The 24,122-nt window shown below is 45.1% G+C and overlaps 1 protein-coding gene across 9 annotated transcripts in view; it reads left to right on the top strand.

Annotated features, from left to right (window-relative positions):
- NUMA1 (nuclear mitotic apparatus protein 1) overlaps positions 1-24,122 on the top strand; it is a 67,321-nt gene that overhangs the window by 19,361 nt on the left and 23,838 nt on the right. For 3 of the 9 annotated variants that reach the window (XM_027580859.2, XM_027580858.2, XM_027580856.2), the window contains 2 exons: positions 16,004-16,077; positions 20,408-20,493. In XM_027580859.2, the coding sequence (XP_027436660.1) occupies positions 16,036-16,077; positions 20,408-20,493 (128 nt within the window). In that variant the 5' untranslated portion in view covers positions 16,004-16,035. Of the gene's footprint in view, positions 1-5,488; positions 5,558-9,763; positions 10,073-10,215; positions 10,419-10,743; positions 10,905-12,068; positions 12,108-16,003; positions 16,078-20,407; positions 20,494-24,122 lie in introns of those variants that run through there. The other 6 variants (XM_027580855.2, XM_027580863.2, XM_027580860.2 and 3 more) reach the window with 5 other exon arrangements.

The raw sequence follows: 24,122 nt of genomic DNA on the forward strand, positions 1-24,122 counted from the left end.
TTCACCAGCTACTGGGTTTTTCTCATTGTATGTCCAATAGACACCTCATGTCTAAAACCAAACTTCAAACCACCTGCCATTATGGCATGATGGTTTAGATTATGAACTTTGGAGTGAGAGAGACCTGGGTTTGAATCTTAATTCTGCTACTTGTTAGCCTCATGATTTTGGACAGGTTGCTCAACATCTTGAAACTTCTATGAAAGAGGGTTTTTTTTTTTTTTTTGAAAGAGGGTATTAATAGCACTTGCCTGATAGGGTTGGTCCTAGTGCTCAATGATTGAAGTTATTACTTTTAGATTCTTTTTGTTTTTGGCACACATATTCATTCAAGCTAGGAAATTAGAGGTGCTTCTTGAATTTTCCTTTTCTCATTCTTCACTTACAATTGATTATCAGGGCCTGTCATAAGTAGTTCTCAAACTATTGCTTCCTCTTTTTTTAAAATCACTGCTTTATTTCAGACACATATCCCTACTTGCTTGGAACAAGTAATGGTTTTGCAGTGCATTCTGCAAAGCTTAACATAATTACAGAACAAAAAAAAAATTAATTAAAAAGAAAAAGAATTATAGGGGCACCTGGGTGGCTCAGTTGTTAAGCGTCTGCCTTCAGCTCAGGTCATGATCCCAGGGTCCTGGGATCGAGCCCTGCATCGGGCTCCCTGCTCAGCGGGAAGCCTGCTTCCCCTCTCACACTCCCTTTGCTTGTGTTCCCTCTCTCACTGTCTCTCTCTCTGTCAAATAAATAAATAAAATCTTAAAAAAAAAAAAGAATTACAAAACAGACTTAGGAATCAGGTGGAAGCGGGGGGGGGGGGGGGACAGGGCTCCAAACATCCTTTACTTCAAACCATCTACTTTTATCTGTATCTTGGGTTCTATATGAAGAGTGAGTCTGAAGAGGGTTCACTTTTAAAATATAATTTGAAACCTTTCATTCATGTAAGAAGTATTTATCAAGCACCTTCTATGTACCAGGCATTGTGCTAATTTCTAAGAATTCAATGGTGAGGGGCGCCTGGGTGTCTCAGTCGGTTGGGTGGCTGCCTTCGGCTCGGGTCATGGTCCCAAGGTCCTGGGATCGAGCCCCGCATCGGGCTCCCTGCTCAGCAGAGAGCCTGCTTCTCCCTTTCGCTCTGCCTGCCGCTCTGCCTACTTGTGCTCTCTACCTCTCTGTCAAATAAATAAATAAAAGATATCTTTAAAAAAAAAAGAATTCAATGGTGAGCACACAATCTGTGATTTCATGGAACATATGATACTAGGAGAAAAATTAATGAAATACAAAAAGGCATAATTAGAGACTGTGAGAGCTGTGAAGGAAAGGACTCTGGTGCTCTGCATAGTAGGAACTGGACCTAGTATGGAACTGGGAACTAGGTGGTTAGGGAGAGTTTACATGAGGAAGTAACATTTGTTGAGCTGAGATATGAAGGATAAGTTGGAATTAACTAGATGGAGAGGTAGGAAAAGAAAGCTTTGGGTAGAAGGAAGAGCAAGGACAGCACTAAACCCCATGTGGATATAACCTCCTCCTAAGGAACTTTCAGCCTCTAACAGCTAGCATTTATTCTCTGTGCTAGGTATTGTGCTTAACGTTTTACATATACTGTCTTGTTAAATCTTTACAGTGACCCTCTGAGAAAGTACTGTTACTATTCACATTTTATAGATGGGGAAGCTGGGGACACAGAGAGGTTAAATAACCCGCTCAGGGTTGCACGGCTAGTAAGCTGTAGAGCCAGGATTTGAATTAGGCAGTCTCACTGCAGACCCCATGTTCTTAGCCCTTGTGCTGTATTGCCTTCCTCTTGTTTCTTACCATTCTAGCCTGTACGTCATACAGACTGGGACATAGATCTGATCTGTGTTCCTCCCCTTTACTCCCTCCCTTTAGAAACCTTGATTGTTTCCTATCACCTACAGGATAAAATCTGAATTCCTTAGTATGATGTAAGTGCCTCACAATTTAGTACTACTTATCCTCATCATCTGCTACACCTTCCTAAAACTGCATGCCATTACTCAAATGTAATAAACTCTATCTTTGCATATGCTGTTCTCTTTGCCTAGAATGCTCTTTTTTAGTTCTCTTTTGGTGAAACCTTACTCATCCTACTCACACTTTAAGTACTCAGCCTAAATGTTACTTCCTTGGTAAAGCTTTCCTAATCATCCATCCTGAGTCAGTCAGACCCTCACATGTCCTCTAAAAACAGTAACTTCTGTGTTCCTGGTCTTTTCAGCAAAGCAGGAATCCTAGGTCTTTTCCTTACCACACCTCATTCCTAAGAACTTTGGGTTTACCTCCATGATGCCTTTCAAGTAACACCGTTCTTCCTCAGTCCTACTGCTGCTGCAATTACCACCTCACTCTGTTCTGCCTCCGGACTCGATATTGTGCCAGATTCATCTTTTGAAAAAGCACAAGTAAGCCATTCTCCTTTTCAGGACACTGCTTTTCTGGTGTGCCTCCGACAAGTCACTGTTAGTCTCCACTAGACTTCCCAGTGTTCTCTCACCTTCCTTTTAGCACTGCCCAAGTCTGTGTTCTTTGGCCTTGTATTAAGGTGAGTTATAGGTATGTTTCTTTCTCCACAGGATTGTAAGCCTGTTTTTTTTTTTTTTTTAAGTTTTTATTTATTTACTTGACACAGAGAGATAGCAAGAGCAGGAACACAAACAGGGGGAGTGGGAGAGGGAGAAGCAGGCTTCTGGCAGAGTAGGGAGCCCGATGTGGGACTCGATCCCAGGACCCTGGGATCATGACCTGAGCTGAAACCAAAAGTCTGTCACTTAACTGACTGAGCCACCCAGGCACCCCACTTGTTTTTTATTTTTATTTTTATTTTTATTTTTTATAAACCCTTTACATTTCTCAGATTTGACCTTTCTTTTCCATCCTTCCTACCCTTATCAGGCCATTATTACTCTTTCTTGGATTTTTTTTTTTAAAAGATTTTATTTATTTGAGAGAGAAAGAGCACAAGCAGGGTAAGCAACTCAGGAAGAGGGAAAAGCAGGCTCCCCGCTGAGCAGGGAACCAGACATGGGACTCGATCCCAGGACCCTGGGATCATGACCTGAGCTGAAGGCAGACGCTTAACAACTGAGCCACCCAGGCGCCCTGTAAGCCTATTTAGGTTTGAGTCTCCAATATAGTATCTTCAGGTGTTTATTTCATGTTTATGGTTGAATGTCCCTGGTTAAATTTCATTAATTCCAAGTAAAGAGTAACCCATCTTATATATTTTGAAGAATCTGTATTGCAAGTAGTGTTTTGGTTTTTTAAAGATTTGTTTGTTCCTAAAGGGAGGGAAATTTCAGCTTTAGGAAAATTGCTTGTGAGGAACTCTTCATACTTCTCAGTGATGCCAGATATATGGGATGTTATTTTATCTAATGCTGTTAAACTTACTTAGCGTCTTTAAAAATGGAGAAAATGACACCTCCCTTGCCCACACCACAAATTAGTTGTAGCAGAAACCCTTTGAACAAGGAATGTGTAAGTGCTTTGCTTTGTACACATAAAGGACTATACTGATAAGACAGGTATAGGTTGTAGTTGAGGTGTGCTGGAAAGAGTCCTGTATTTAGAAGACTTGAGTTCTGGCTCTGCAGTCCTGTAGGTTGACCTTGAAGCAGGCATTTTCTTCTAGTCTTTTAGTCTATGAAATTGGAATGAACATGCTTGCCTCTTAGGGTTCTTCAGGAGGGATTAATTGAGGTGTGAGAAGTAGCCTTCCTTAAATTCTTGAAGTCTGTTAAAATGTTAGGTTTGGGGGTACCTGGGTGGCTCAGCTGGTTAAGTGTCTGCTCAGGTCATGATCCCGGGGTCCTGGGATCAAGCGCCTCATTGGGCTCCCTGCTCAGCAGGGAGCCTGTTTCTCCTCTCTCTGCCACTTCCCCAACCCCCCCCCAGCTTGTGCTCTCTTGCCCTCTCTCACTCATGCTCTCAAATAAATCAAAATCTTAAAAAAAAAAAGTTTGTTGTCTTTTTTTTTAATCATGGCCACATTAAATACCTTCCCATTTATTTTATTAGTTAGCATATTAACAAATTTGGTTTTTGGGGCAGTCTAGCATCCTATTCATCCTATTTAGAAATCCAGCCCTTATTAATATTTGTGTTTGTTCATTTCTTTCAGAAGTTAAAGGCATCACATTGTGTGTGATAGGAGAAGTGGATTTGGAACCAGAAAGACAGGGGATTCAGTGCTGTGTAGGAGGTAGAGACAGAAGATAAAGCAGAGGGGATGGGGGGAGAGGGAGAGATGGGAGGGTGAGAGAGGAAGAGAGAAGAGAGAGGTGTCATCTGGGTTTTTTAGCCACTTAAAGCCTTTTTGAAACAAACCAGATCCTGGGCAGAATCCTTATTCTCTAAAGCTTATGTTCTGAAGTCACAAGTTGTCTCAAATCAGCAGACCTTGCTCAGACATACAAATAAATTGTAAATTTCCATCTCGGGCGGAAGATAGCAAATCTTCACCTAGTTGTCACAAGTGTTCTAGCATGAATGTAGGGTGGGTAACTAGAAGACCATTAAGGTCTCTTTCAACTTTGAGATTCTGTGATTTGTTGACCAGGTATAGAAAGCTGCTTTTATTTAGGTGGGGTTTTTTTCTCATTTTTTAAAATTAGGCTTTTAAGACCAATGTGATTATAAATTGCACTCTTCTCTGTGGCTTTTATTTATGAAAGCTTGTAAATGCCTTGACTATAGTTTCAAATACCTTTCATTGTGCCCCATGCAAAGTTTGTATTACCAGTTTCCAAGGACCACCTCCTGTCATCAGGATTAATGAAGCATCCACCTGTGCCTTGCTTTGGGGATGGGACCCAGTAGGGTAACAAACAAAAGTGCTTGTTTCTAGGGGATTTGCTTTTTTCTTTTTCCCCCCTGGAAAGGAGGAAGATCTAACTGGTGAAGTTTTGACCAGATCCTGAGGAGATTAGTTCTGTGGCAAAGATTTTTGTTGTTATTGTTGAGAATGGTATCCTGGAGAAAGAATCCTGGGAAATTTTGGAGGTGCTTTAGATATGATCTACCCAATACCAATACCCTTCTTTTACTGAGACCCAAGCTAGGGCAAGTGACTTGCCTGAAGCCATAAATTTAGTAGGTGATGGATTCAGAACTTACCTCCAGGGGCTTCCAACACCAAATCTAGGGTGTTTGTTTGTTTGTTTGTTACCATTGGTGTGGCTGTCTCTAAGATTAGTTGGAAATCTTTACGTTGAAACTGTTCCTCCTTCAGTTTCTTTTACCTTTTTCATCATCAGTTCTGTGTTTGTGCACAAACATTGTGCTAGATATATTGCCTGTAGGGACAGATCCGTTTACTCCTCTGTGACAATGAAACAGGGTGAACAGGTTCTTAGGTGTTTTGTAGAAAGACCTTCTTGAGGGAGAACTGAATAGGGCATCTTGGATGTTATAATGAATCCTCTCTGGGTTTTGATTTGCCCTCTGCTTTTCTCCCCAGGAAGCTGCAGGCTTACTAACACTGCCTCATTACTCAGCACTACCCTCTGGAGAGGGAAAATGAGGCCTGGTAAGTAAGCTGGAGGTCTGGGTTCCGAAACAGCAGTTCTTCCCTCCACCCAATGGTGTTTCTTCCAACCTTCTTTCTCCATGGCTTCTCACCCTTGAGATATGTCCACTGTCCCTTCCAGTAGAAAATTCTTCTATGCTCACCTCTTCAGAGGAGTTTTGGTCCTTTAATGTTTCTAAAGCTTGTTGTATCTTCAGAAAAAAATTCTTTAGTGGTAACTTTTAAAATTAGAACTGTTTGGATTAAAAAATTGATTCTTATGAGGAAGTATAGAGGTACAGGGTTTACTTTGAGCCACTGAGAATGTGCTAGCTTTTATTTATTCATTTGATGGTTGTTTATTTAAGAGCAGTAGAGAATAACGTAGAGACCACATAGACAAGTCACTACCTATGTGACTAAGTCACTTAATTCCTGAGACTCAGATTTTCTTATCTTTAAGATAGAAATAAAGCCTACGTAGTTGAGAGGACTAGATGAGATGACCATGTAAGAGGATGGGCTCTGGAGAGACCCAGCCGGACTCCAATTTTGGCTACAACACTTACTAGCTGTGTGGCCTTAGGCAAGTTACTTAATCTTTCTCAGTTTCCTTTTCTGTAAAATAGAGATGGATAATCATAGTATTTGTTACTGTGTCATTGGGTTATTGTGAGGACTAAGCAAAAAAGTGTTTAGCACAGTGCCTGATGCATACTAAGTGCTCATTAAATGTTAGCTATTAATTACAACAGTAGCAGCAACAGCAACAACAGTCTGTAGGTATTTATGATGCTAGGACATCAGGTGGCAGAGGAAAGACTAGAAGGCATTGCACAGGGCAGTGGATCTATAAGAGCATTTTCCCCTACCAGCTTTCTTAGTGAGAGGACCTATAGGGACTGCGAGGCTCTCATCGGGCCTACAGCTTCCTATAGTGAAAGCTTCCCTTCCAGCCTAGTAGGCTGAGATAGGAGGTTCAGAGGGACTTCAGAAGACAGTGAGAAGACCAGTCTGGCAGGGTGGAGGGTTTGGGTAAGGGCATAAATAACTCTAGAAGGTAAAACTGGGGCCGGGTCCTGGAGGGCCTTGAAGGCCAGGTGAATTCTTTGTATTAGAACCACCCTACCCTGGGCCATCTCAGTGGAAATTGCTCTCTTTCAGTTTTTCCTTCATACTTTTTAAAATGGTAATACACATTATTATTATTTTTTTAATGGCAATACTCGTTAAAAGCTGTAATGTCTACATTTTAAACAAAAATAGTAAAACAAACACCCATGCACAGGAGATGTAATATTACCAGACCCTTTGAAAACACCCTGTGTGCTCCTCACACATCACCAACCCCTTCCAACCTCTGAATGCTATCCTGAATCTTGTGTTAGTCATTTATTGTTTTCCTTCCTTCCTTCTCTGCTTTCTTTTATTTATTTATTTTTAAAGATTTTATTTATTTGACAGAGAGAGAGACAGCGAGAGAGGGAACACAAGCAGGGGGAGTGGGAGAGGGAGAAGCAGGCTTCCCTCTGAGCAGGGAGCCCGATGCGGGCTCAATGCGGGGCTCGATCCCAGGACCCTGGGACCATGACCTGAGCCAAAGGCAGACGCTTAATGACTGAGCCACCCAGGTGCCCCCTCTCCTTTCTTTTAAAAATGGTTTTACCTATCCTGGTCTTTTGGGAACACAGAGCAGGGGCTGTGGATTCAGGCAGGAGCCATGTGGCCTGCCTGTTGCCTAGCTAGGCTGGGAGGAGGCTTGGGGGAGTCCTGATGCCACTGGAGGCCAGCTGAGGCATTGTGGTGGGGGAAGGGGAGGCTGGAGAAACTGGCCACCACTGGTCCTGGCTTGGTGGGCAGTCCTGAAGAGCAGGCCCCGAAGCTTGGCAGTTTTGGCTGAGAGGTTCCAGAGGAGAGTTTAGCCCTCTGCAGCTGCACAGCTGGAAGCTGTTGCCTAGAGTTTAGAGCAGAGGAGTGGGGTGGGAATCTCTTGGTATTCTTTTGAGACACAGTATCAACTCTCTCAGGTGCTGGGGAGCTTCAGGGCTCACACCCTGCCAGATGTAGCCAGGACAGTTTTAGCAGGCCTGCCTTCTATTTTCATCTCATACATTTCCTGGAGTGTTGATTGTGCCAGTCATTAAATTATGTTTGCCACTTTGCTTTTCTTTCTTTTTTTTTTTTTTTTTTGCCACTTTGCTTTTCTATAAAAGCTTTGGTTTTTGCTTTGGCTTGGCTTTCCTGGTCCTTCTTTGAATAAAGAACTTTCCTTTCTACGAATAGCAGTTGCTAACCACAGACTGCAAGTGATACTGTGGGAAAGCTAAGGGCCTGGGAGAAGAAGCCGGGTGACGGGGGTCTCTGTAGCAATGGGCCTTGGTCTGACTCCCACCACTAACTCCAGTCATTCTCTGGTGCCCAGAGGGTTAAATTTGGAAACCTGCCATCCAGATGTATTTCAATGGAACAGATTCAAGGAGCCCTGGTGTGCTAGATACTGTGGGGGAATCATAGAGAGAGATGGAACTGGTTATGCCCTTGACATTTATATTCTAGATGTGAGGACAAGACTTCCATGCTTATATAGTTAAGGCATGCAGAATGTAGACACATTTTTCTGATTACCAATGTAATACATGTTTATTTAGAATAAATTCAAATATAAAAGAAACATGTGGAAACTCCCCCACAGTCTAACTCCTCCCTTAGATAACCACTGATACCTGTTAAGGAATATTTGAGGAGTTGAAACTTGAGCTGGACCTTAAAGTAAAATTCAGAGAGGCAGCCTGATGGAAGGAAGGCAAGCATCCTGAGGATCCAAGCTCCCACTCCAGGAAGGAGCACCCCCACTAGCTTCCTTGACAAACAGCCAGCTTCTGCTTGGACACCTTGGTGAATAGGTGCCAGAATGCCCAGAATAGGAATTAACCTTTGTTAAGCACCACCATGTGCCTTATGTGCTAGTCAGTGTGTTGGGCACCTTATAGGTGTTATGGGATTAAGCCTCATTATAACCTTGTAAAATAGATATCTTTATTTTTGTTTTACAAATAGGGATACTGAGGCCCGGAGGTTACCTGCCAGGGTCACACGGCAAGTGGTATAGCGTTGTGCCCTTCACTAGCTGTGTGATCTTGGGCAAATTATTTCATCTCTGTGGCTCAGTTTCGTCCTCTGTAGAGTTGAGTGGTAATAGTACCTGCTTCACCAAGGGAGTTTTTCAGATTAATGAGTTAATACACATTAGGTCAGCAGAACAGGGTGTGTGTGGCACATAGTATGCTCTGAGTAAGCAATAGCTGCTGTTTATTATACCTTGTTTTCGCTCTTATTCTAATAAGAGAGATCTGTCTCATCTTCCCACTTCTATATATGGCCTTTCTGTCTGCCCAGCCATCCCCCACATTTTCCTCTCCTTTACAATTTCTCCTACTTCCAGCCATTCCCTTGTCTTCATCATGTCTCATTCCTCATCTTTCCATTCTCGCTCATTTTCCCCTTTCGTGTCCTCATTAGCTGCCTTTGGTTGTGGCAGCCTTCTGACCTGCCTCCCTGCTGTTAGTCTCCTTCTTTTATATACCAGAATAAACAAACAACAAAATAAACATTCAGATCTTTATTTGATTTCTTGATTTCAAGTTCAAGATTCACCAACTCCGACCCCATCTCACAACTTAAAGTTCTGTTCCAGACTACTTCCACAGTCTTCTCTGCTTTCCCTTCTTCCCCACTCTTCTATTTCTGTCTGGGGAAATTTTACCTACATGTTTTAAGATCCAAATTCAAGTATCACTTTATTTTCTTAGTCTTTTTTTTTTTCTCCCGACATTTTCTTAGTCCTTTTACCTACTCTCAACTAGTTGGAATTTTTATATCCTTTTGTGGGAGTTATCACATACTGTTTGAAATATAATTTTCAAGGCACATTTCTTATCTCCTGTGTAATTATAACCTAGCTAAGTGTAGAGGCTGGGTTTAATTCATCTTTGTATACTCCCTTCAATATCCTATAGCAGTGCCTTGCACATAGTAGGTGCTTAATAAATATTGGTGGTCTAAGTAAAAGCTAGACAAGGCGGGGGGGGGGGGGCGGTCCTGATGACTGGTGGGTTTCTCTCCCAGTCGTTGTGAGAGTCACTGTTCAGTGGGTGGAAACGCTGTGGTTTTGTTTGCTCAGAGTCCGACATCTTTTCTTTTGGGCTATGGGGGAGAGGCAGAGCCTGTAGGCTCTGCCCATGGGTCCCAGTGCCTGTGCCTGTGCAGGGGCTCCAGCCAGTGCCTGCCTGCCGTACTAGGTCCCGTGCCTTGGCCCCTCGGCCCCTCCCCACAAATGCTCAACGGAACAGGGGATTAGGTTCTGGCAGCACAGCTGGGATTTTGGCGGCCATTCCACAGCCGACAATAGCGCGCAGCCACCCGGACAGGACAGCGCAGGCCTGCGCTCCAAGGGCACAGTCTGCTTGGGCTGCTTGTTTGGGTGGCCGAGGGGGAGGAGCGGGCCCAGCGCGGCGTCCTGGCCTTGCCACGCAGAAGGTACGGGCTGGAGAGATTCCCTCAGGGAATGGGCTTGGGGGGGTGGCCTTGTCCCAGGGCAGGCGGCGCCCGCGAGAGGAGGCCGGCGCTTTGTGTGTGAGCGGCGTGTGTGTGCTTAAAGACACAGCCACCCCGCCCTGGAGCCGGCAGGAAGCTGCCCCGCGTGAAAGGGCCTGTGTCCTGCTCACCCTCCAAAGCCTCTGTTCCCGGCTCTTCCTCTCTGCCCCGCGCGCCGCCAGGCAGGGGCTGATCTAATCATCAGGGCAGTCCGTTGCTGGCCAGACAGATGGACAGGCTGTCACTGCTGTGTTAAGAGAGCGAAGGGGGAGTGTCCGGGTGATACCAGGTTTGTCAGGCAGGCCACTGTGAGATGTGTTTTGTGTATTTATGCCACAGTTTGCCTCGGCTCTCGCCACTGTTGCGGTTCAGGATTTTTTGTCTGCTGGCTCTCGCGCCCCCCCCCCCCCCCCACCGCGTCCTATTCTCTTGTTCGTGGGCCTAGCCTTCCCGGCCCCTCCTCTCCAGGGCGCCCCTCCCTCCTTGCCCCCGACTGCCGCCCCTCCCCCCCTTGCCGAGAGTTCCCCGCTTTCGCCGCGCTCCCAGATCGCGGAAGCTTGCTGTGCCTTTAAAGAAAGCAGACTCCTGGCTGTGACGTACTTCTGGCTGTCAGCCAGGAAGATCGCTCCTGCCAGGCTGACTGAGAAGAAAACCAACAACTTTTCTTTTGTGTGTGGGGTTACTTTCCACTAGCCCCCCCTTTCTCCTCTCCTTTCAAGATTTAAATGCTAATGGCGGATTAAAACCTGTAGATACGTTTGGCTTTAGGAGTCTGGTAAGGCCCCCCCTGCACTGAGACTTTTTCTCCCTCCCTCTTTCTCTGGGTTTTTGTTCAAACATGGACGAGGGGGTGCGGTGGAGTCTCCCCCCCCCCCTCCTTTCCTGCGCCATCCTTAAAGGGGAGGGAGAGGAGAGGGAGCGCAAGTAAACACTCAGAAACAGGCGCTGGGAGCAGAGCTTGCCAACATCCGGGAGTTGGCGCCTTTGAGAGCAAAGGGTTGCTTTCTTTCCCCCTCGCCTAGATGTCAGCGTGTTTTTGTTCAGAGGGGCGAAAGCGTGCGCCTGCACATTGAGCTGTAGAGACAGCTCAAGAGAGCTTCTCCATTCCTGAGTGAGGCCTGGGTGTGTACGCAGTGGTGGGGAGCGAAAAGGGCTCATTTTGTCAGCTGGTAGCGACCAGGGTGTGTGAATATAGTAGTGGGGTCAGGTGCTGATGAACTGCTGGAGTGTGCTTGGGTGTGTATGTGCAGTATATGGCTGTAGGCCCCAGGTCTACTTCATGAGGCAACCCTTTTGCCCACATCTTTCTAATCTGGACCCTGCAGAGCATGGGGTGGGGGGAAGGCAGATACCAGTAAGCCACTTTTGAAGAAACCAGAGAAATCTTGGTTTCCCTTGAAGCCCTTCTCTTGTTCCTCACCAGGGCTCTGGGCGAAATTCTAGGCTACACAGAAGGGTTGGTCTGTGTGAAGAGCGGGGGGCCTGAGTCCAGACTAAGTCCCTTTAGGGGGCCCAGGGAATACATCCAGCAAGCTGGTTTGCCCTGACTTCAGGAGTGCAGAGAAACCCTTTGGACTTAGATGAGACAGCCTATCCAGGACTCCCCAGGAGTTGAAAAGGATTATATTTTTTCCTCCTTGGCTTCTCTTGGAGCTGCTGGTCCTTGGGCCTTTTACCTCCTCCAAGCCTAGAGATGCACCAGCAAGATATTTCCTACTTTGTTCTTTATGATGAGTTAGCCTATGGCGACATAGCTTGGCCTTTGCTGGGCCCCTCTGAGGTAACCTACCAGGTGAGGTCTGGGTGCTTGTTTGCCAGTGCCTCCTGACCTATCCCTCCCACAGTCAGAGGAGGAGGAACACTCTCAAGATCAGGGTGTTTACCCTTTGGATGTGGGGTTCGCTTAGATGGTGGGAGTATCTCTTTTAGGTGTACAGAGCATGGAATTCTTATGGCTACAGGCAGGCAGTCTGTCAGGGTAAGTAGTGGTAAACCTTGCTATTGAACATGGTCTTATAGCTAGGACAGACATTTCCCTTCTGAGGTCTGAGCCTTTGGAACCATGGGGTAGAGAGGGGGTGGGGCTTGGGGAAGGATGCTGTGAGGTGGGAGTTTGTGTGGGCTTTGGGCCCAGAAATTCTGAGAGTGGGAGCTATCACCTAAGAGAAGGATGGTTCAGTGGAGGCAGGGGGCTCGTGAGTGAGCAGTACAATTTTGTTGCTTTCTGGGACCAAAGGTGACTTTGGTGTTATCTTGAGGAAGGGCTGGTTTCAGGCAGGCAGTAAGTGGCTAAGAGATGGTCTCACAAGGAGCTGGCACCCAGGCTAGGGGCTGGGGTAAGGAGAGCAGCGCTGCCACAGCTCAGACCTTCTGGCCCTTGACCTATCACTTGGTTAACCTTAGAACTGAAACTTCTAGAACAGACCCCAGAGCTTAGCAATCCGACCCTTTGGTCCTGTTCCTTGCATCTAAGCAGGTGGTTTGCATTAGCTTCAGCCCTGGTAGGAAACCATCTCCAGGTTTTAACTCTTTAAGACCCAGAGAGGGTGCAGGCCAGGTGGCTGTGCGTCTCTTGAGTGTCATTTTCCTTGTCCTGATATATCTTCTCTAGAAACATAAGAGGGGTTACTGTAAATGTGGAAATTCGTCCTGATGTAGGAATTTACATTATATCAGTTTTGAAAATGTAAAGAGGATGCAAGGCCTTTAGTTTATAAAAGCAGCTGCTTCTGTGTGTGTCTTGGTTCCTTCTTGAGCTTTGGGAAGAGAAGCCACCTTATCAGCTCTGTGAAGCCTCTGTTTGGGATTCTGGGGGCACTTCTTTTCAAAGAAACAGCCGGTAGAACCTCTGAAGTTGCCTTGAGAAAGCTTGCATTCCTGGGTTTTGTTTGTTTGTTGATTGATTGGGGGATGTGGGTGGGTGGTACCTGATCAAGTTGGGGTGGGTCTCAGCAGATCCTTCTGTGAAATGTAGTTCTGAGTTACAATCGTGGGGATCTGTTTTTCCATCGCCATGACCATCACCCAGTCTTCTGGGTGGGGCTTGCCTCAGATTTCAGGGGGAGGGTGGGGAGGATGGTGCTTTGGCTGGGAGCCCTTGGGTTTCAAGCCAAGGCCTTCTTAAAGCTGTAGTCTCAGTCCAAGGACTAGCTGTGCCACTGGCTTCAATCATTCATTACACGGAGAAGTGAATGGCTGGCTGTCCTAGCAGGTCCCACTCCAGTGTCCTGTGTCTGGGAAAATGCTTCTTTATGGGCTTTGAACTGACAAGGTCATTCTGGAGTTCCTCATGTTGATTATTGGATTCCTCCTGTTTCTGTGTCTGGGGAGCATAGAAGAAGGCATTTGGCCTTGACACCGGTTTTCCTGAGCAGTGGAACTAGTTTTAGATAGGCTTCCCCTGGGGAGGACATAAGGATTGTATGTTTTGCCTCTGAGATGAAGGGAAGAGGTTGGTTAAACCTCAGGTCATTTTTAGCAACACAGCTGTGGAATCTCTCAGAGGGGGCAAGATCTACCTCCGGTTACAAATAAATAAAATTTCTGACTGAAATTTTGGACCTCTTCAAAAGGATAGCAAGTCTAGAGGCAACAGTGGGGATGAGGGAGAGGTGATCTGGGCCTCATTTCCCTTGTTGCTGAATAGCACAGACTTTTTTATTTTAAAATTTTTATGTATTTAAATTCAATTAACATACAGACTTTTTTTTTTTAAGATACCCCAGTAGAGCATTTCACTATTGCTGCCTTCACCACAAGGGCCAGGCATGGTCCCTCTAACTTTAGGCTTGCCAACCAACCAGAAAAGTCTTTTTGCAGTGCAGTAGTTGAGACCATCTGTCTGTATCCTTGCCTGGCCCCAGGGAGCTAAGCATTTGGTGCCGATGGGTAGGCCATGCTGGGTGAAAATCATCCAAGACTGAGGAACACGTAGGCCCTTTAGCTTCTCTGCCCTCCTGAGAGCTCCCTTAACCACTTCTCTTGCTCTTGCCAAAGCCCAGGTGAACTGGCTCATTTCCAAGACTGTGACGTTGGTATGACAGGTGGAATCTTGTTGGGTTTTGTGGGGTCAGGAAGCACTTAATTATAATTAGCATTTAGTTATATTTAGCATTTAATTATTTTCCATTATTTAAAGCTTCATGTATGTTTAATTTCAGTCCTCATCTTGCTGTAAGCTCCTCAGAGGCAGTCACCATGTCAGTGGGTCCCATTTCCCATGTAGCTTCCAGCACAGGAGGAACATATGTATGGACTTTTTTGCTTGGTTGGTAAACACAGTACAGTTACATAGGAAGGACTAAGAATGATGGGGAGTGGATTATCATCAGATTTATGTATATCTTTCCCCTGCTAGACAGTAAGTACCTTACGGACAAGAATGGTGTCTTTCTTATTCCCAACACATTGTGTACAGAAGGTGCTTAGCAAATATGGGGCACCTAGGTGGCTCAGTTCATTGTGTCTGACTTCGGTTCAGATTGTGATCTTGGGGTCCTGGGATCAAGCCCCAAGTTGGGGGAGCCTGCTTCTCTCTCTCCCTCTGCTCGTGCACATGCTCTCTTTCTCAAGTAAATAAAATCTTTAAAAAAAAAAAAGTGCTTAACAAATGTTGGGTCCATAGGTCCCACACGTTGGAGATGCTAATATACAGGGAGAGATACAGGTGATGTGACTTAACCACTCATGTTCTTCATGGAATAGTGACAGACTGAGTACCTGTGACAGGAGGGGGAGGTGGGGCTGATTGCTCCCATGATTTATAGGAATTGTGGGGGCTGCTGGGAGATGTTGAGGAATATTTAGTTACCAGGTCTGTGGTTTCTTGGGCAGGTTGGCAGGCAGATGGCCAATTCCCAGTGGGAAGGGAAATTGGGAGTAGGAATACCAGGATAGGTACCTAATCTTTCATTAAATGGCTCATGAGATCTCTGCCAGAATTGAATCTGGCATCATCCAGTCCCTCATTTGAACTGTATCTTTGACATTTCTGTGGGAGATACAAAAATCCAGAATTTGGAGAGGATTCCCTCAAGAACTTGGTTATTGTTAGGTAGAATTTGGGCACCTACAGAAGGAGCCAGAAATCAATCTTTCTGCTTAAGATAAGTGATCATTTAGCGTATACCTACCATGTGCCAGGCGCTGTTAACACTATGTTAACACAGGCTATTTGTGTTACCCGCTTTGTCTTGAAGCTTCACAGTAACCCAGAGAGGTGTTTGCAAATCCCATTTTGCGGATGAGGAAACTGAGACTAAAAGAAGTTAAGCTACTTGTCCAAGGTCATATGGAATCACCATTCAGACACACCTCTGGCTGAGAAACCATGTTTGTTCCATGTTTTAAGGGCACCATGTCCCAAAGAACAGCGTTGGAGGACAGCCTTGAGTGTTACATTTTCTGTGGAACAGAAAGATTGTGTGTAGAGTTTGTGGACATTGAATTAAATGCAGGGCTCTTTACTGTTATGATAAGTTTTTTTTTTTTTAAAGATTTTATTTATTTATTTGAGAGAGAGAATGAGAGAGAGAGAGAGAACATGAGAGAGGGGAGGGTCAGAGGGAGAAGCAGACTCCCTGTTGAGCAGGGAGCCCGATGCGGGACTCGATCCCGGGACTCCAGGATCATGACCTGAGCCGAAGGCAGTCGCTTAACCAACTGAGCCACCCAGGTGCCCCTGTTATGATAAGTTTTATAGTAATTTTAATGTGTACTTTGAGCTTTCTAAAAATTCCCATGTGCCTTGTTGGGTTAAATGCTGAGGGAAGAGAGATTTAAGTATTCAGAGCCAGTATATTGAACCACTTCCCTCCTTGTCCTTCATCATGGATATCTGATATAATTAACTGCTCTTCTTCTCTTGGTTTCCAGGAGCATTGGGGTGACTATTTGGTGTCACCAAGATGACGCTCCATGCCACCCGGGCAGCTGCACTCCTCTCTTGGGTGAGTAGTGTTCCTCTTTTTGGTCTGAGATTCTCCAGGAGGTTTGCAGGGGCGGAAGAGGAGTTTTTTAGGAGCCACGGCTATGTGAAGTCTTCTCATCTCCAGATGAAGGAAATAACAGTTTTCCCTTGCCTTTCCCCTTAGTTGTTAACTTTTACAATTTCTGGCGATGTTGCTCCTGACAGTGATCCATGACACCACTCGTGTAGCTTAGAAGAAAACTCCCTTCTAAGCTTCTATATACCTTTTAGGAGAGGTCTGTATTTACTTTTGGTCATGGAAACCCTAGTTGGCTGCAGGGTGGCATGGAGACCCATCTTCATTTGCTTCCCGTGCATTTTCCTGACTAGAAGGGTTTATCCTGAGCTTCACTGACATTCAGGGACTGGTCTTGAAAGGCTTTTTATCATAGGGCAAGGTTCTCCTCACTTTCTTTACCATGTTTCTGTCTGCTTCCATTGTCCTCCTGTTGCCTTCTTGATTACTTAAATCTTTGTGCTAGGTCTTTTCATATATCTTCTGTCCAAGATGAACAATGGCAAATGAAGGAGTAATACCAAGCATTGGGAACATAAAGCTGCAGGGAAGCAGAAGAGGACACAGAGTGTAGTGATGACAGACCTGATGGAGTCAGACAGCCTGACTTAGAATCACTGCTGTGGCTGGGGTGTGTGACCCAGGGCAAGTTACTTAGCCTCTCAGCGCCTTATTTTTATTTTTATTTATTTATTTATTTTTAAAGAATTCCTTTTTTTTTTTTTTTAGATTTTTATTTATTTATTTAACAGAGATAGAGAGCACAAGTAGGCAGAGTGGCAGACAGAGGGAGAGGGAGAAGCAGGCTTTCCACCGAGCAGGGAGCCCGATGCGGGGCTCGATCCCAGGACCCTGGGATCATGACCTGAGCTGAAGGCAGACGCCTAACCGACTGAGCGCCCCTCAGCGCCTTATTTTTAAAATGGAAACAATAAAAATACCTCATGGTGTTATGATGAGGATGAGGACATAATGTGTGTAGAAAACATCTAGCACTGTTTCTGAATAAATAATAATTCTTGATACTTAAAGTATTGCTGGGGCATGTTATGTGGTACAGGGTATTTTAGTAGTCACCTGACTACTGATCAATTAGGGCCAATGAAAAAGCCAGCTTAAAAAAAATTATAGAATATTTTAAAGGAAATGAATGTTTAATTTCTTTTTTCTTCCTTTTTTTTAAAGATTTTATTTATATGACAGAAACAGTGAGAGAGGAGGGAACACAAGCAGGGGGAGTGGGAGAGGGAGAAGCAGGCTTCCTGCTGAGCAGGGAGCCCGATGTGGGGCTCGATCCCAGGACTCTGGGATCATGATCTGAGCCGAAGGCAGACACTTAACAACTGAGCCACCCAGGCACCCCAAATGTTTAATTTCTAAGTAGGGTGGATTTAATAAGACACTGTGTTTGGGGCACCTGGGTGGCTGTCAGTTAAGCATCTATTTTTGGCTCAGGTCATGATCCCAGAGTCCTGGGATTGAGTCCCAAGTCCCGCGTGGGGCTCCTTGCTCAGTGGGGAGCCTGCTTTTCCCTCTCCCTGCCACTCTCCCTGCTTGTGCATGCTCTCTCTCTCTGTCAAAAAAATAAATAAAATCGTAAAAAAAAAAAAGACACTGTCTTAATTACTGTTAGATCTCTAGACAGGAAATGTGTTTAATATACAAAATGTGCATTCTTTGTGTTCAGTTTCTGAAATAAATGTGAATTTTAGTTGTATAGTTTTAAATGGGTATTTTTATAATTATGTTTTACATATTTTATATTTATATTAAATTTCAGTGTTTTAGATCTATGTTAGAAACATTGTCTTTTCCTTTTCCTCCCCTCATCCCTAAGAGGGGCCTGGTTGGGTTTGGGGGACTGTGAGCTTTGTCTCCAGTTCAGTGGATTAACTGAATATTGGGGGATCCTTTAGCCACACTGTTTTAAGTTGATCTTTAAGTTGATCTTCCCACTGAGCAGTGAGCCCGATGCGGGGCTTGATCCCAGAACCCTGGGACGATGACCTGAGCCGAAGGCAGACGCCTAACGACTGAGCCACCCAGGCGCCCCTAGAAGTTGTTTATAATATAAAAGTATGTGGGAGCACCTGGGTAACTCAGTCAGTTAAGCCTCTCACTTCAGCTCAGGTCATGATCTCAGGGTCCTGGGATCGAGTCCCGAGTGGGGCTCCCCACCCAGCAGGGAGTCGGTTTGTCCCTCTCCCTCTGCTCCTCCCCCTGCTCCTGCTCTCACTCAAATAAATAAATAAAATCTTTATATATATATATATATATATATATATATATATAAGTATTTAACTGAAAAAATAGTATCTGTGGCTGAGTCATTTTTTTTAATACTCTTGATTCTCTAGTGCAGTCAGCTAATTAAACTACTAAGTAGTTTTGCTGCATCTGCTTCATTATTTTTATTTTATTAACCATAATAGCGCTTTGCATTTAGCACTTTTATTTTGTAATGTGTTCTTGCAATCATAATCCCATTTGAACCCACACTGGTCCTCTGAAGTAAACATTGTAGGGATTCCATCCATTTGGCAAGTGAGAAAGTAGGCACAGAGAGAAATAAGTTGATAACAAAGGTACCTGGCAAGTTAGTGGAGGAGTTAGATTCAAAATCTTAATCTGGGAGCTCCCAGCCCAGTACTATCTATGCATATTTTTATTTCTTTTTAGTAATGTTTTATTTCTTTTTTATTTATTTATTTATTTATTTATTTGAGAGAGAGTGCACACATGAGAGGGGGGAGGGTCAGAGGGAGAAGCAGACTCCCTGCTGAGCAAGGAGCCCGATGCGGGACTCAATCCCAGGACTCTGGGATTATGACCTGAGCTGAAGGCAGTCGCTTAACCAACTGAGCCACCCGGGCATCCCTTATTTCTTTTTTTGGATTACTAAAAAAGAAAAGGCCCTCCCCCCGCAGCGTGGGGCTCGAACTCACGACCCTGAGATCAAGAGATGCATGTGCTTCCGACTGAGCCAGCCAGGTGCCCCATAGTCCAGTACCTTTTAAAGAATGCATTTATAAACAGTAGAATCTACTCATTGCACGTAACCACTGTGCTGAAGTTCTTACAAATACCTTGTCAAGCAGCTTGAGTTCCCTCCTTCCTCAGCCTTGCACATAGGATTGATTGATTTAGCAACCCCTTTTTTTTCCTGTGGAAGTAACAAAGGTGAAGTTCAGCCCAGGCTTCTTCTGAACTTGGTGGTTTTGGAATTCGTGAGGTTTTTCTGTAGAAGTTGACCGTATATGCTTGTTGAATAACCTGTGTACCTGACTCATTTACAGGTGACTGCTGGTGAATTTCCTAGTTGTAAAGACTGAGTTAGAGGGATGGCAGCCTGAAGACAAAGAAAAGCAGGCGATTAAATTGGAATTGACAAGTTTTTCCCTAGGGTTCCCAGCTCTTCTTTTCCTTCCTCATTTTTTTCTTATTATCTTATTGCCTCATCATTTCTCCCTGTGACAGCCAAAGTTTTATGTCTGGAAAGAATTTTTAAAATGCATTAATAACAAGATTTTATATCCGTGTGGGAGTATATAAAGCATATGTAGTATTTAATGTAAGTTTTGAATAGATAGTTCAAAATTCTTGAGATAGAAAGGGTTGTAGTGTGATAATTTGAGCTACAGAGGGTTACAGTGTAAACATACAAGAGACACAAAGGGCAATAATATAAAAAGCCTTTCTTTTTCCCACATCTGACTTCCAGCCATCAAGTTCCTGTCCCTAGAGGCAGTAGTGGTACAGTTTCTCGTGTATCCTTCCAGAAAACCATTTTATGGGGTGCCTGGGTGGCTCAGTTGGTTAAGCGACTGCCTTCGGCTCAGGTCACGATCCCAGGGTTCCTGGGATTGGGCCCCGCATCCTGCTCCCTGTTCAGTGGGGAGCCTGCTTCTCCCTCTCACCTGCTTGTGCTCACTCGCTCGCGCACTCTCTCTCTCTCTCTCTCTGTCAAGTAAATAAATAAAATCTTAAAAAAAAAAAACATTTTATGCCGAGTTATAGTTAAAGTGTATCCCTAGTGCTGGAACGTCCTAGAATTTAAGCTCTCATTTAGTTGAAGCCAGAGGAAAGACTCTGACGGCAGCATTCAGGTGGCTGTCACTGGACGAGTGGGGACAGCAGCTCTCCTTGGCTGAAGTGAATGCTCCTGAAGGCCTGAGGCCTACAGCTGTGGGCACTCCCAGCTAGCCGGTGGGTTGTCTGCCTCTGGAGTGAGGAGCAAGCTGCAGAGCTTCTGTCACTTCATCTGTTTGAGCAGGCTCCTCCCTGTGTTTTGCAGGTGAACAGTCTGCATGTGGCCAGCCCTGTGGAGGCCATGCTGCAGCTCCAGGACTGCAGCGTCTTCATCAAGATCATTGACAGCATGTGAGTATGCGCCACACCCCTCGCCAGCCTCTCAGGTGAAGCTGTGTGTTGGGTGTGCTGGGCTGGGGACGGCATTTGCTCCCTTTCCTTGCTGACGGCTGTGAGCAGAAGGCATGGGCAGCTCCACTGCCAGCGTGGAGCCAGAGGCAAGGACACACCAGCCTCCTGTTCCGGTCACTGAGTCTAGTCTGTCTGTGGGAGAGGTTTCGCTCTTGTCCCCACCCTAAGGCTTCCTCACGCTTGCCTGGAAGAGCCTGCAAGTCTCATTGCTGTCACAGTGTTCCAAGAGCCTACTCTGGAGCTCGCTGCCCTCTTGTCTCAACAAGTCTTCCCTACCCTCTTCTTGGGGCTTGTCCTTTTCTCACAGGCCCTCCTGGCAACTTGTAGGGTCAGGAAGAAGAAAGGGGAAGCTCTTGTACTTGAGGGAAATAAGCAGCACCTAGAAATCTTATCTCTAACCTGTTAGCACAGCACACATATGCTCCTTTCTAAATCATTACAGCATTTCTGGGGTTTTCATCTGCCTCATTAACTTGCTTTGTGAGATTGATTAGCATTTGATAAACTGCTTGTTGTCATGTAGCCAGGATTCTAGTGAGCATTGTTTTTTTTTGATTTTTTTTTTTTTTTAAAGATTTTATTTATTTGAGAGAGAGAGCATGAGAGAGAGCACAAGAGAGGGGAGGGTCAGAGGGAGAAGCAGACTCCCTGCTAAGCAGGGAGCCCGATGTGGGACTCAATCCCGGGACTCCAGGATCATGACCTGAGCCGAAGGCAGTCACTTAACCAACTGAGCCACCCAGGCGCCCCTAGTGAGCTTTGTTTTATGTCTGTCTGTAGCACGGTTCCTTTGAACATCACAGTTACCTGGGAAATCAGTGGAGTGGGGCTTCTGCCTTATATCTTACCTCTCTGGAACCAAGCAAAGATGGGTCAAGCTATAACCTGCAGTTATTATTCTAGGCTCATATAGTTCATCCTTTTTCCTCTCTCATCAACTTTCAGGAATTATGGAGGGCAAAACTGACCTTTTCACTTCTTCGTGCTGCAGGCAAAAGTAGAAGTCAGCCATAATATAAAGGATTGCGGAGACAGTGGAGAGGACCCTCCCTTTTTAAAGGAAAGCACAGTTGATTCTGAGCCCCTAGGTCAGGGACAGACTGAGGTGTTGAGGGTGTTTCTGTTGCACACACAGCAGGTAGGAACCAGTGCCAGGGAATCGGCATCTGTGTGAAGCAGCCTGGCCACCCGTTCATAGGGAAAGAAGGTAGAACTGATTCCCTGTGGGGTCCTCTGCACCTGGCTTAACACACTGCATTGGTTAATGTTTGTTGAGTAAGTAAAGGAACAAAAATGTAGTTGATACTCTTCTTCAGCAAAGTCTAGTGGGGCTGAGTAGCCTGGAACAGAGTGGTTTTTGTTTTTAATCTTCTGAATGTAATTTTTGAAATGTATGTTGGTGCTGGGATGTCTTATGTTTTGAAGGTCCCTGTGGCTCCAACCAGCACCTGCCTTAGTGAAAAGAAGTTACCGTTTTCTTATTTTGGTATATAGAGTGTACCATTTTGTCTCCCAGTTACCCAGGCAGGACCTTTCAGCAGCATCTTGAATTCCTCCCTCTCCTTGGCAGTGATTCTACTCAGTCACCATCCTCTCAGTTTGTCCTTTGAAGACTTCTCACATCCCTGCCTCTGCCTCATGCTGGATCCCAGGTCCTCATGACCTCGGTCTCTAGTCTGTGCATATTCCAGGGCATTCCTTCCTGCCGTCCTGCTCACACTGTGACGCCCCACAGCTGCTGGACCTCAGTGACTCTTCGTCGCCAGGAGGTTGAAATCGAAAATCTTCAGCCTTGGTATTGAAGAGCTTTCATCAGGGGCTCCTCTCCTCCCACCAGTCTTGTTTCCTACTCATTTTTACCCCCATACCTTACCCCATTTTCTTTTCTTCCAATTTTATAGAATTTCCTAAGTTCTGGATTTTATTAATTGTATAATCCCAGTGCTGTTCAGCTTGTTCTTCTTGTCCCCCTTGTTGCCTGTAAACTGGTGATGAGAGCCAAGCTTGATTAACTTAAGGGGTTTTTTATTGCTGTTTTTTGTTTTGTATTTTGTAAGGAAACTTCATAGGTGGAATTGTGCACCACTTATGAGTCAGCATTTTGCAATTCCTAATGAAAATAATTATTTTTCAAACCCTAACAAAGTAGTAAATCTAGACTGTTCACATCAGTGGCTGGTAAAACCATTACGCTGACAATATCTAACCTACTACTTAATTTTAACATCACTGAAAGAGGGGCAGCCAGGTATGATACCCCTTGTGTTGTAACATACAATAGGGTGCAGCATGCTTTTTTTTTTTTTTTGACATAAGAATAGGTCAAGGTGGGGCACCGCCTAGCTGGCTCAGTTGGAGCATGTGACTACTGATTTTTGGGGCTGCGAGTTTGAGCTCTACGCTGGGGGTAGAGGTTACTTAAAAAAATAAAATCTGAAAAAAAAAAGGGCAACCCTCTCGGATCCCCTCCCTCCTTGGGAGCTTTGTACTATCACTTTGCTATCGCTCAATAAACCTTGCTTTGCTTTCCAAAAAAAAAGCATAGATCAAGGAGCTTTTGCTTTTGAGGAGATAAATTTCCTTGGCTTAATGACAAGAGTAGTAGATATGTCCATGGGTAAGGATGTGTGTCCTTGGTTTAGCCAATGTAGGTTTATAACCTGGTGGGAAATTTTCATAGGAAGGGTCACAAATTCAAGATGCACATTTTCCAAGTTGTCTTCTGGTGCACTGCCTGAGCCTTAGAGTAGGAGGAGGGGAGGTGGAGGGAAGGTGAGAGAGGGAAAGACAACACAATGTGTGTGAGTGTGTGTGTGTGTGTGAGTGTGTGTGTGTTCGTTCGTTCTACGGGAGGGGCTGTTGAAATTTCAGGTTAACCCTAATCTCCATCTCTGATCCAGGACAGTGCAGACCACCTTACTTTGGGAAAATAGATGTTCTTGGTGAATGTGTTCTGGCTTTTTCATTGCGATGCTGCTACGGTTGCTAACCTAAATCAGATGCTGGTTCTCAGGGGAAGACGGTGGAGGATGGCCGGGCTGGTGGAGATAGCAGCTGTGGGAATTGAACAGGGCTTGTGCCTTGGCCACTTAGCCTTCTCTCTGGGAAAATACATTGGCATCCACCTCTCTAGCAAATTTCCCTTTCTGTTTCGTGTATGAATAGCCTGAAGCAAAAAGGCTGTCCCATCTCTTTGATATCTGTGAGGCCTGAATAGCAAAATTTAGTGGAGTCCATTTTGCCAGAAAACCTAAAGCCCTGACGTTTGTGTTACTGATGTTGACCTCTGCTCTTCCTATTACAGAGCCTCCTTCATCTGTCAGTCAACCCATATGTACTGAGCACCTCCTATACCCTAGCTTCCAGGCGCGCAGTTGGTGTGGCCAATTGTAAATGATGCCCTTGTATCAGTCAGTGCTGGAGGAATTCCTGAGGAGTGAGGAGGCATGACTGGCAGTGGTTCTGGATGGCTTCCTGCCAGAGAAAGACTTGAACTCGGTTTTATTATTTGTTTATTTTTTAAAGATCTTATTTATTTATTTGACAGAGACACAGCGAGAGAGGGAACA

Source organism: Zalophus californianus, chromosome 11, assembly GCF_009762305.2.
Source record: "Zalophus californianus isolate mZalCal1 chromosome 11, mZalCal1.pri.v2, whole genome shotgun sequence".
Classification (NCBI taxonomy): domain Eukaryota; kingdom Metazoa; phylum Chordata; class Mammalia; order Carnivora; family Otariidae; genus Zalophus; species Zalophus californianus.